Genomic DNA, 13,022 nt, shown 5'->3' with positions numbered 1-13,022 from the left:
ACGTCGACAATAATAACGACTCTTATCACCGACTCTTCTTCCCTTTACCTTTCTTCTTGCCTTGTACTTCGCGGGGAGGAGCAGCATGTCCTGTTTCCTTAACATGGCGAAACAACTTGTTTCTTGAAGCAAACACCTGTTTACATATCGCACATAGTTCAGCACCGTTAGATACAGTAATATCAATTTTAGACTCAGCTTCAAGTGGTGTAGCTTCTCTTGTACTTGTACTTGACTCCTTAGGTGTCCTCTTCTTCTTAACTTTCCTCTTGTTGGATCCGACACTCCAGTCCTCATCATCATCAGATTCCAATTTCATTCCCTTGGCCAATTTGATCAATTCATCATCAACTTCTTCAAGACCAAGATCCATTTCGGGAATTGGTTTCTTTTTGTTCTTCTTTGGCTTTGGTGTATGAACAAACGAGCTTTGTTCTACTTCTATATCTGAGTCAATAACGTCATCAACCTCGTATTCAAGCCTACTGGTATGTTCTTCATGAATATCCCATGTAAGACCTTCATCTTGAGTCTTAACATGCGCATCTTCTTCCTCCTCTTCACTATCACCATGATTCTTCTCTTCACTATCATAATCATTATCCTCCTCCGCTGTCTCAAACTCGTCCAAATCAATGTCGTCCTTATCAATGCCAAGTTCGATTCCCTCCTTCCTCATTTCCCACTTCAACTTCTTCACCAACTTCTTATGCTTATTGGAGTTCTCATGTACCTCAAACTGGCGTTCCATCTTGAACGACTTGTTACATATGATACACTCAAAAATGTTCTCTTCTTCGGTGGCCAGGTCCCCTTCGTCATTGCTATCAGCGAACTCCAGATCAGTGTCTACAGAAGCATATTCCTCTTGAAGCAACACTTCCAACTCCTCAACCTCTTTGGCCGACAACTGTTGCCAGTCCTGGACCTCATAGTTGTTTTTCCGCGCCAACGTCTCCAAGTTGGCTTGGTGTTGTTGGAGTAGTTGTTTTTCAATCTCCTGTTGACGTTGCAATCGTTTCTGTTTCTCCCAATTCTTCAACCCATCGTTGTACCGAGGATCTCTCTTCTTCACAAACGCTACAAATTTCCGGATGGTCTCGTTGTATTCCTTCCTCGCCCCGTCTCGAAGCTTCTTATTCTCCCGCTCCATTAGCCGTCTGGTGCGACGATCGGGCGCATGCGAATACCGATACTCGTCCATCCAATTGAATGTCTTGACCGTTTGAAAATTTCCCCATGCGCCGTAAAAATCCTTAACCTCTACGAATTCGCAATTACTGTTACCAAATCGGGGGAAGAGTAAGAACTCGCGACTCGTCACATTGGCAGTAGAGTCATCATCCTTGTATCTGTCGTATTTGGGTAGGTTCTGGTACTTACCATGTTGAACCTCTTCCCGAGCCAATCTCTCAAACAAAAGATTGACTATGCTGTAGAACCCATGACTAGAATCATCAAACGTAGTGTACATGCTTGGGTTGAAGTATCGATAGATATCTTCCACAGAAATCAGAGGTATCACCATCTCATCACCATCATAGTTATTTCCGTCTAAGCCTATGTCATCATCGTCTCTTAAGATCTGGTTCTTATGCGAATCATACCACGCTCGTTCTTGAGGATCACTGAGCACCTCATAAGCTGCCCGTACAAGATTGAACTGTGCAGTGGCTTCCTCTACATTCCCTGGGTTCTTATCGGGATGCAACTGAAGAGCCTTCTTCCTATAAGCCTTCTTGAGATCTGCTTCTAATGCAGCAGTATCAACTCCTAGAAGCTCATAGTAACATGTTTTCATGTTTTACGTGGTGGATAAAGAAGGCGTACAAACACATTTTACGTAAACCCATCGCTGTTTTTATCATTATCAAGGAATACACATGACCAATCACGTGACTAAAAAGGCTATAATCTTGAAAGCATTAATCTTATACCATTGGATCCCAAACTTTTTACTAATTATATTCTAGAAATGATATATAATTACCATCCCTTGGAATGATAGTCATCATCCTCCTCCTCATTATTGTCAGAGATAGCCCGCACCAACTCAGGTCCAATATTTGGGACAACGCGATCAGGTTTTGGCACCTTACCCAACTTATAATCTTTAATGATCGATTCTTTCAACAGGCTCGAAAGCTCAGATTGGATCATAGCTTTCCGTAGTGTCCCTGGCGATAATCTTGGGGCAGTTGTGGAATGAACACCCAGTGGTTGGTCGGCATTAGATTGTGTAGTATCTTTTGATGATAATAGCGAATGAACTTGTGGGCTATGAGGTAGAATGACTTTTGGAGGAGTAGAAACATTGACAACATTTGGTGACTTCTCATGTGAATCGACAGCAAAAGGCTCCTCTCTTTTAGATGCCAGTGTAACAACATTGTCGTTCAGTACATTCTGTTCCGGTCTATTCAAGGGTGTAAGAGATAGTTTCATCTTAGAAACATTAAATAGCCCAGAAAGACTTCGCGATGACTTTGAAAGCATTGACTTGATGTTTCCATTACTACTCTCATTCGTAGTAGTAGTAGTAGCACCACCACCTCCATTTGAGTCGTTGTTGTTCCCATGAGTATCATCATACGAAGTACTGACTCTAGAACTTGGCGAGTATCTACTTAATGAACTCGATAACATCCCATTAGTATGACTATTGGTTATCGTCACCTTGAAATCTGAAAGTCCCACAACTGATTTTTGCTTTCGAATAAGCAGTTCATTAGGGTCTTCCATTAGATTTTGGTTGTTCTGAGTAGTTCTTGACTGTGCTGAGCCTTCTTTCTCAAGTATGGAAGAGGGTTTGAGGGAATTTGAACTGGGAGGTGGATTATCTAAAAGTAATGTATTCTCAACCAATTCGTTGGCATAATGGGGATAGTTTCTTGAGATATCACTGAGTGACATATGCTTTTTGGTAAAGATAATTGAAGATCTCTTCACTTTGGTATCATTTTTGGGGTTCTGTTCAATAGTAATGATTCCAGTGGTTGAAGATCTTTTAAGTATAGGTTTCCCATCATTTTTTTTAGGTGGATACTTGAATGCCGAAGCTCCTCCATTAGTTTGAGCCATTTCATTAAGAAATAACCCGGATAAAAGTGACTTAGGTTTTCGTTTAGCCTTGGGAGAGTTGGGAGAAGAAGTATCTTCTCTATCATACAGAGCCACTTCTACTCCCTCTTCTTCCTTCTCATCTATCTCTGCCATATAATTAAGCGTAGAAGATGATTTCTCAGGATTAATCTTTTGAAATACGAGTGGTGGAGCTTGATCTTCATGATGTGAATCTTCTGAGGCTGTAATAGATAACCATTCACTTGAATCATCTTCATAGTTGCTATTAGCTTCACTTCTTTGACTATTCTTCCTTGAAGGTAAGAATTTGTTAATGTTATTCAGATGATTGTTAATAGTATTGCTGTAGTTGTTGTTTGTATTGTTGATACTTGCTTCAGATTCATCTTCTACATCCTCAATCACGCGTCTCTTAAACTTGATGTCTTCCACAGTGTCATCGAATTCATCATCGTCATCATCACCATCATCGTCATCATCATCGTCGTCCATCTCGGAAATATCGGTGGAAGTATATTCGTCTTCACTCGAAAAATGTTCTTCTGGTGGTGGAAGCCCATTAGGATTAAGTACGGAGGAAACCAGTCTATTTCGATTGGCTTTTCCGTTTTCCGATCTAAAACTATAATTAGAGAAAAGAGAGTCTTGTCTTTTCAATGCTTGATGTGGATCACCAACGTCAGAAGATGAAGTACGCTGAGAACTACCATCACCACCGACTTGTGGTGTCGTTAAATTGGAATGCAATGGGGGATCAACGGGGGTAGGGGAATTCTCAATGTAAAAAATCCGCTTATCTTTAAAGGCCGAAGCCAAATGGGAGTTAGTGGTGGTACCTCCTTCCACTCTATGATTTGGTGAAACCGATTTAGTAACTGCCAGCAGTTCTGAGCCAGCAGTCGAATAATTTACTGCCTTGGGTTTGGCGATGGATTGAGAGGAAGATTCACTTGTCTTATCAAATTCCATAATGACTTGGTCTATCTTGAGATTATGATCATGATTAACATCGTTCGAGCCACCACCATTATGGTTGTCATCAGCATCATCACTAGAAATATCAGAAACATAAGAGTCATCATCATCCGAGCCTTCATCAAAGTATTTCTTATGAGGCATATGATTGATATTATTATTGTGACTATGATTAAATAATGTGGGGGTAATAGGGAAAGGTGTGGGAGCTGATGATGCCACAGACTTGTTCGCATTCTTACCACTAATTGTAATCCGACTCTTATGTACCTCTTCCTCCAGTAGATTGGTTACTATGGTCACAATATCATTATCATTATCTTTTGTGCCTGTTTTCATTTTCGAGGACCATAATCTCCACGAACGGTAGTGTAGACGATTTACTGCAAAGCTTGCATGAAGATGATCACTTGAGGTGATCTTGAAAAGGTCATAAAGCGATTCTTTTGACGTTGGAGCAAAACTAAATTGAATATCATGGGTCATTTGAGGAATAGAGAGTTTTTCTTTCTTTTATATATGTTGATATCTTTGAAAAATAACCCCCTAATCTCACTCACAATTAGTTCTGTTGTATGTTCTGCGGTAATAATAGTTATAGTAGTGTAGATGGTATAAGCCTTGCTGCTGTTGATAAATGGTATTGGCCTTGTTTGTTATTAATGTCCTTTTGCCCGAGAAGTACAGATCATTCAACAGAAATCTGCCACGGGTTAACGGAACGTAAAAGATTGAATAAATAGTATTATGATCAACGATATCCAGTAGGGTCCTTACTACCCGTTTGATTTTGACGTTTTTCATCATCAAATCGTACCCGGTGTTTGTGTCACATTAAAATGAATGATCGATTATGTAATCAGAGATCAGCGTTATCAGTTATCACGTGACCTAATCATTTAACTATATACATACATTTGTATATGAATTTATGTATATAGTTAGTCAATTGGCTCTAGAACAGTACAATACAACATAAATATACCATCAATACATCAAATACTTTGATTCTACTAGTTAGTGTAAATCACGTGACCAATACTAGTTAACCATAAAACATCACGTGACCATATCCACTGAAACCAACACAGTTGTCAAACTAATATAAGCACTCACTCAAATGCCAATTGACATCTTATCACAGTCATAACTGTATTCTGAAGTGCATACCATCCCGTTCCATCCCACAGTATATATTACATTTTAACTGCATAAGATGACGTAACAGCAAAGGAAACCCACCCGACTTTTACGATTGCTGTTTAGGGCATCAAACTAGTGGTCACTTGCTTCTTTAGGGAACGTGGCATCGATTATTTCAGGTGAATATGCACTCTCCAATGCTATGTAACAACCACAGCTTTAGAAAATCCAAAATATTCTTTCAGGGCTGACTGTGGGGATGCTTTTAGTGTACTTACAGTCGGGATTCCATAGTTTCCTGTCTGTCAATTGCTGTCATGCTTGTCTGATTGCCTTCTTTCCTGTGTAATGTGTTATTCCTACCTTTCGGATTTGACAATCGGTCTAGAGCAAGCATGTACCTGTAATGGGAGTATTCGGACAGAACCCCAGTTTAAAGTTTCGGGAGTATAAATACTAAATTGTCTCCTTAAAATTTACAGAATTGCATGATGCTCTTTCGAGGTATAACTTTAATTAAGTAAAGTTAATTTTTACATCATAAGCATCATTAACATTATGAGTACTGGAAGATACTTTCTTACTGGGGCTGTAATCCTTGGTTCTGCTATCTATTATGATCAGAATGTCCAACCAATTTTCCCTGATTGGGTTCGTCAAAAGGAAGTGGAAATCCCCCACAGACTTCACCAGGAACAACAAAGATTCTCCCTGGACATTTCCTCAAAGTACAATAAAGATGTTAAGCCCAGAATCGAGACTTTTGGCTCCCAAGTGTCGGCCAAAACAAGCGCCTTGAAGGACGAAGTGGTTGACAAGGCTCAGTCGGTCACTGACAGATTCAAGCAGTCCAAAGTGTACAAAGACACAGACGATTATTTGAATAAGGTTGACGCTGAAGCTAAACGTTTGGCTGAACCTGATGAAGACAAGTCCTATATGAGACAAGCAATGATTGGATACATTGACTGGGTCAATAAAATTGCTACAGGTAAAGATTATGTCATGCAAGAAGAGTATGTCATCATTGACGAGCCTCAAGGTCAATCATGGTCTCTGTACTTGTATGACAAGAGTGGACTCCATTATGCTTCTAACAAGGTTGCCCAACTCTTTGGCGAGTCCAAGAGCGAAGCAGAATTGAAGGGTGAACAATTGAATGCCAGACTCAAGGACTTGGGCGACGATGCTAAACGTACAGGGGACAAGGTGGCCAAGGAAGCAAACGCAAAGTACTACGAAGCTAAACTGGCTGTCAGCGACCTGTATGAAGATGCTAAGAAGAATGTCAACCAAAAATTGGACAAAGCCAGTGCAGCAGCTGAAGCTCAGAAGCAGAAGGCCATTGATGACTACTACAGATCCAAGAAGGATTTGGATGATGTGATGGCCAAAGGTGACGCTGCTAAGGCCAGAGATGTCGAAGCAGCTAAGCAAAAGTTGAACCTGGCCTATGCTAGTCTTAGACTGTTTGGTGATAACGTTATCAAGGAAGCCAATGACAAGCTTGATAAGCTTAAGTAGACGCAGAACAATATTGTATAATTGTCATTAAGTATCATCATAAGTATTACGCATCTATTCTACAAAGAATGTAAAGGAAGTAGTGGACTACTACACTAGTGAATAGTGGTGTAGTGGTGCGCATATAGTAGACAGGTAGGGCTATTTTGGTGTTATGGTCCCCCAGATTTTCAACTTTTCACACCAACTAGTAACCTTCCACTCTTTATACTTTTGCTACTGTCCATTATGTTTAGACGACAGTTCCACTTGAAGAGGGTACCAAAGCTATACTGTCATGGTATCAAGCAGCTTGACCTGGTTTCGTCTATTCCAACGACAGACTTATTGGTTAAACTAAACTTCATCCATCAACCACGGTCTGGACTTTTCAACTACTTGCCAATGGGACTTGGTGTCTTAGACAAGCTCAAGGGAGTTATAGATGAGAGCATGACCCGTGCGAACTTTGACAAGGTTCAATTGGGACTCCTATCTCTGCTGGAGTCATGGCGTACCACTGGTAGATACAACAACCCTGAACTCTATAAGGTTCGGGGCGCTGGAGGGACTAAAGACGACTATGTATTGCTTGCTACTGCCGAAGAAGATATGACCCAGTTGATCAAGCTGTTTGCTTTTGCCAGTCCCAAGGAGTATCCTGTTTTGGTGTATCAAATCAATGACAAGTTTCGAGATGAATTACGACCAAGAGGAGGGTTGCTTAGAGGCAAAGAGTTTGTTATGAAGGATGGATACTCGTTTGATATCGATGAACCTCTGGCAATGAAGAGCTACAAAACAGTTACGGAAGCGTACCATCGGATCTTCAAAGCCTTAAAGACTCCCTATGTGGTTGCTGATGCTGATACCGGAGACATTGGAGGGTCTCTTAGTCACGAATGGCACTATTTGCATCCCACAGGGGGGGACACAGTATTCACGTGTACCAATTGTGGCAATGTTTCCAATGTAGAGAAGACATTAAGTTATGCTGAAGTTACAGAAGAATCAGCAAAAACAACTGAAGTAGGAGTCAAGTATTTTATAACCAAGGATGATAAGACTTTGGTTTGTGTTTATTATTCTCTTCAGAGACAATTACAAGAGTCTTTTGTTGCCTTGGAGGTTCCAGATATCGACTTGTCTAATCGGTTATCCCAAGAAGAGATTCTTGCCATATTCAGTGACAAAGACCAGTTAATTGATAAACGGATTGTGCGATTGATGGATGCCAGGTTGAATCATCGTTCGCCGTTACCTGATTTCCCCGTGCCGTTCATTAGTCGGTCTTTGATCAGTACCTTATTCGATGTGCCATTAGTTAGTGCAGAAGAAGGTGAGATTTGTGCTGTATGTGATGAAGGGACGTTGCAGCCTGCCAAGGCCATTGAGATTGGCCATACGTTTTATTTGGGCGATAAGTACTCTTCTTCCCTCGGGCTTACTATCGACTCCAAGAGTGTTCAGATGGGATGTTATGGCATTGGGCTACTGAGAATCGTTGCCGCACTTGGAGAGATACATCGTGATGGTAAAGGCTTGAGATGGCCCCGGGTCACAGCTCCATGGGATGCCACATTAATTGACATTAGAAAGAACGTTGGAGGCGACCATTACAGTGAGAACCATGATGTGGTACAATTGTGCAAACAATTAGAGAGTAATGGTATCGACTACAGACTAGATGATCGTTCCAAGTACCGTTTGGGAAGTAAAGTTCACCATTCTAATTTGGTAGGCATACCCTTGGTGATTATCTTAGGTAAGCGTTTCCCCCAATACGTTGAAATTGAAACAAGGTACACCACAAGCATGGAACACTGGAAACACTTATACGAACATCAGCATACTTTTCATTGGGAAGTAGAACAAGATGGTGATGGTAATGTGCACAAACATACCGTAGCTTTGGAGGGTGCGATTCAAGTAATTGAAGCATTATTGGAAGACATGTAAAGTAACTCTTAAAAATACCTTCTTATATTATTATTATATTGTACATAGTTTAACTCATTCTTTCTTACTTAACTAATGAACTTACCAGTCAACTTGGCCAACACGTGCAAGATGATTACAGAGAAAATAAACCCAACAGCCAAAATCAATACCACCAAAGGATCAACTCTCAATCCTTGAGCTTCATCAGTGAATAACTTCAACATTGTAGAAGAAGAACCACCAGCTCCAGCAGCTCTGGTGGAAGCAGGAGTAGCATTGGCTTGTTGAGCCTTCTTGTCAGCAGTGTTCTTTCTCTTAGCTGCGCTTCTTAACCCACCGGGTGCTTGAACTGAAGAAGAAGACTGTGGAATGTTAGTAACATGCTTATTTAAGTGATACTGTTGGTCAGACGCGTGATACATACCATTTTTTTCTTGATATATTATTCTAATGTTGTGGTTAGTTCATGATAAGAAGTTAACAACTTGATAATCACTATAGTTTTTTTTCACCAACAGGTGTGCTGTTTGAAATAAATTTTGTGTAATATATTAACGGTAGCGCATGATTGACTACTTTCGGATGTCATTTTGGTATGGGTTGTCACTGTGTATTATTGTATAACATTGATACCTGTAAGGCATTGTATACCAATAGTACATCACTACAAGCCGTTGTATATTATTGTATAACTATTTTAATGCATCATCAGTGTAACAAAGGTAAATTTATTATGTTGGATTACAACTATGTTACACAAAAGTCCATGTCTGACACTCTACAATCAAGATTCATTCAGCAGATCAACAAACATATAAACTCATCTAGGAACTCATATATGAACATATATGTTTGTTAAAATTCAACAGTTACTATCCTCCTCTTCCCTATTCTTTCCTGCTAACATCCTAACCTCACCTCCACCCCTGCCTCAATTCCGGATTAAGGTAGCAATAATCACGTGTCTAAATTACCCTCGGAACAAGGATTCTGCCGGAAAAAATTTGGGGACTCAAAAAAAGTTAGAGGCACTGATTTCCTAATCTTGAGTTTACATTATCGACAACGACAACACACCCTTAACTCCGAAGGGATTCATAGCTCAAGAAAAGAAAATAACTATAACAGTTGTTTTGTGGGTGTAACTGCTTAGTTAACAGATCTTTATATCCGTCCATCCAAATTAACTGCGTGTTGATTGCCAAAAGCCAATCAGTATCGACCACTATAATAGTAATAATATTTATAGTCCTGGCTCAGCATTTGATTTGATTGGTATCACTTTAGTGTATTTCTTTGTCATAATACAGCTAGACTGACTTTGTCTGCTCATCTAATCTGTTGACCCTATTCCCTCCTTTGATGACTACTACCATGGACTTGCGAAATTTATCGACTACTCCAAACCAATTGGACTTGCAGAGAAGAACGTCCATCTCTTCTTTATCGTCGACATCTGGTTACTCAAGCTCAACATATAACGGAACAGGAGGAGTAAATGCACCTTCTGATGGTCAAGGTGGAGTTGTCGGATCCTCTATCTCCGCTACTACTAGCAACACTGGTAGTACCACCCCTCAATTAACCAACCAAAGGTTGGCTTCTGCATCGTCTTTGGCTACTAATACTGTTCCAGTGACATCAGGTGGTGTAGGCACCAATGTATCTGGAGCCAGAAACAACTGGATCCCCCCTTCAAATGTTGATGTGGGTCCATGGGTTGAACAACAACAACAACAACTCCCAACACTGCAATCTCTTGGTTCTGTGTCTGCAGTGATTTTGGGTGACCGTGAAGCAGCTGGTGTCTCAGGCTCTTCAGACCCTGAAGTAACAATTGACCTGACTTCAAATCATAGATTACTGGTGGCTGATAATGATGATAGCTTGGGTTCCAACGTGGTGACTCAAGTTCATTCGGTTGTACCCATTAGTTCTCCATCTCTGATATCTTCAAGACCTCAGAGTGTCAATATGGTCAATGCAAGTTCAGTCCTCACTTCCATGCCCATTACGGATGATCAGAACGATAAAGATGCTCAAATGGGATCATCTGGTCCAACTGAAGGGAACTCATCCTTAGATGATGACGAATTAATTCCCACGGCAATTGTGATCAAAAATATTCCTTTTGCTATAAAGAAGGAACAATTATTAGAAGTCATGACAAAGTTGAACTTGCCCTTACCATATGCTTTCAATTATCATTTTGATAATGGAGTATTTAGAGGATTAGCTTTTGCTAACTTTACTTCTACAGATGAAACATCCTTGGTAGTGAACCAATTAAATGGTCGTGAGATTGGTGGACGTAAATTACGTGTTGAGTACAAGAAAATGCTTCCGTTACAGGAACGTGAACGTATTGAAAGAGAAAAGAGAGAGAAAAGAGGTCAATTAGAGGAACAACATCGTTCAGTTTCCAACGCATCTTTGGCATCATTGATGTCTGCAGCTTCGACAACGGCAGCTACTAAGAATATGAGTGTTAATGGTGCTTCATCATCAAATCAACCTGCTACTGAAAGATTATGGTTTTCATTACCTGTTAGTAACAATAGTTTGATGTCTCCACCTATTGATTTAAACTTTAATGATCCTGAAACTTTAGACTTGTACACTCAATTGGTCTTATATCGTGACGATTTATCCAAATCAGTTTACGAGTTGGCGTTATCGTCCTCAACTTTGACTTTAACTCATCGTAAAGTGTTGTCGATGTTATGTTCTTATTTGAACTTGTTGGAGCTCTACGATAACGGATCTATTATTGTTAGAAGAAAGCCCGGTTATGTTGTTCAATCATTAATTAGCCAATTGATCCAACCCCATGCTCCTGTTTCCCTCCCACAGCATTCTTCATCAATGATGAATTTGAATCAATTCATGGTACCATCTCTTTCAGGAGTAGGAACAAACAACCAACTGAGTGGTGGGGGTGGTGGTGGTGGATCTTCTGGACCTCCAGGGTTATCTCATCTGGATTTACTAAGATCTCATTCCCAATCTGCTTTACCTTTACCTAGATTGAGGCAACAGGGTAACAATACTCCAATTCAACTGCAATTTCCCCAGTACCAAACTCTGACTCAACAACAACAATCTCTGCAACAACATTTAACACCTCAGAGCCAACATGCTCAATTGGCAGGTCTTTCTTTCCAAAGTCATGGTCCCCAAGCAAGGGTTTATCAACAACATCAACAACAACAACAACAACAACAACAACAACAACAACAACAACAACAACAACAACAACAACAACAACAACAGCAATCTCAACAATCTCAACAGCAACAACAGCATCTGCATCAACAGCAGCAACAACAACAGCAGCAATCTCAGGGAATTTACTCTGGCCAATCATCTCTGGTTCATTCACCTCAAATTGGTCATATGCATTTGAATTCCCAATCATCAGGCCAAAGTGGCATACTTGCCCCTACAATTGCCAACTCAAGTGCTGCAGCGTTGTTGCGGAGTACCAACCGATCCTTTGTTGATGTTCGTTCTACGTACACCAATTCCAACAATTCCAATAATAATAACACTGGATTCCTGAGCCAGCATCATTCGCTGATGGATTCTCCCACCCCACATTCTGTATCATATTTCTCTAGCAATGGAGGAGGATCCAGTAGCAGCAGCAACAACAAGAACAATAATAACAATAACACTAACAATATTGGATCTCAGCCAGGTACCCCCTTGGCCACGCATACGAATGTTGCAACTAGCACAAGCTTGAATAACGGGGGCTCTGAGTTGAACTCTCGGTTCCATCCCTTTGGTCAGCATGGGAACATGAGTTTCAGCTCGTTACAGCATTCTGCTTCAGCCACACATTTATCGGAGTATTCACTTGGGAGTGGACAAGATAAGAATGGCACGTTCATCAACAAGCTTGGGTCCTTAAACCTTGGAGGATCTTCGTACGATGTTTCCAACAGTGGAATATGGGGACCTAAATGAAATGAGTTTTTATTAATGATTGATGTATGTTTTATGACTATTATTGATATTTCACGACGTTTTTATGCAAGTATATAGATTATGTTAATGTGCATAGTTTAATGAATATGACTGTTAAAAGAAGTAGTCTTAGAGGTTGCAGACTGGCAATAGGCGGTAGAAGAAACAACGGTTATTCTGCACTGTGAGGGTGTTGAGGTGTATTGGTGTGCAGGTGTTCCGTTTCTTTTTCTCATCAAAAATTTTGTTGATTTTTTTATATCAACCACCAACAGTGTGTTCTTTATCAGCTAAGCTTTACAAGTTCTACCTATCGAATTGATAGGCAATTTCTTGTTCTTTTTATCCGACAATTAGACGGTGGTGACACATCGACATCTTATAGAGTTGACACACAGGGTGGC

The 13,022-nt window shown here is 40.4% G+C and overlaps 6 protein-coding genes across 6 annotated transcripts; 3 read left to right on the top strand and 3 right to left on the bottom strand.

The window, feature by feature from the left end:
* Positions 1-25: 25 nt before the first annotated feature.
* KQ657_004758 (uncharacterized protein) lies at positions 26-1,801 on the bottom strand (the record flags this gene model as incomplete). Its single annotated transcript, XM_043195424.1, has 1 exon — positions 26-1,801. One exon carries the CDS (start codon positions 1,799-1,801, stop codon positions 26-28), a length of 1,776 nt encoding a protein of 591 aa, XP_043050090.1.
* A 185-nt stretch (positions 1,802-1,986) lies between these two features.
* KQ657_004757 (uncharacterized protein) lies at positions 1,987-4,398 on the bottom strand (the record flags this gene model as incomplete). Its single annotated transcript, XM_043195423.1, has 1 exon — positions 1,987-4,398. The coding sequence occupies one exon, from the start codon at positions 4,396-4,398 to the stop codon at positions 1,987-1,989; it is 2,412 nt and encodes an 803-aa protein (XP_043050089.1).
* Positions 4,399-5,760: 1,362 nt separating this feature from the next.
* On the top strand, positions 5,761-6,726 carry CSP37 (Csp37p; the record flags this gene model as incomplete). Its single annotated transcript, XM_043195422.1, has 1 exon — positions 5,761-6,726. One exon carries the CDS (start codon positions 5,761-5,763, stop codon positions 6,724-6,726), a length of 966 nt encoding a protein of 321 aa, XP_043050088.1.
* Positions 6,727-6,954: 228 nt separating this feature from the next.
* Positions 6,955-8,664, top strand: PRS (putative proline--tRNA ligase; the record flags this gene model as incomplete). Its single annotated transcript, XM_043195421.1, has 1 exon — positions 6,955-8,664. The coding sequence occupies one exon, from the start codon at positions 6,955-6,957 to the stop codon at positions 8,662-8,664; it is 1,710 nt and encodes a 569-aa protein (XP_043050087.1).
* Positions 8,665-8,732: 68 nt separating this feature from the next.
* SBH1 (Arf family guanine nucleotide exchange factor) lies at positions 8,733-9,073 on the bottom strand (the record flags this gene model as incomplete). Its single annotated transcript, XM_043195420.1, has 2 exons — positions 8,733-8,995; positions 9,067-9,073. The coding sequence occupies 2 exons, from the start codon at positions 9,071-9,073 to the stop codon at positions 8,733-8,735; spliced, it is 270 nt and encodes an 89-aa protein (XP_043050086.1).
* A 935-nt stretch (positions 9,074-10,008) lies between these two features.
* PIN4 (Pin4p) lies at positions 10,009-12,618 on the top strand (the record flags this gene model as incomplete). The annotated part of the gene is made up of 1 exon (XM_043195419.1): positions 10,009-12,618. The coding sequence occupies one exon, from the start codon at positions 10,009-10,011 to the stop codon at positions 12,616-12,618; it is 2,610 nt and encodes an 869-aa protein (XP_043050085.1).
* Positions 12,619-13,022: the final 404 nt, after the last annotated feature.

This window comes from Scheffersomyces spartinae (assembly GCF_019049425.1).
Source record: "Scheffersomyces spartinae strain ARV_011 chromosome Unknown scaffold_7, whole genome shotgun sequence".
NCBI classification, from domain to species: Eukaryota; Fungi; Ascomycota; class Pichiomycetes; order Serinales; family Debaryomycetaceae; genus Lizanozyma; species Lizanozyma spartinae.
The sequence above is the reverse complement of the archived record's forward strand: the minus strand, read 5'-3'. Positions and strand labels throughout refer to the sequence as shown.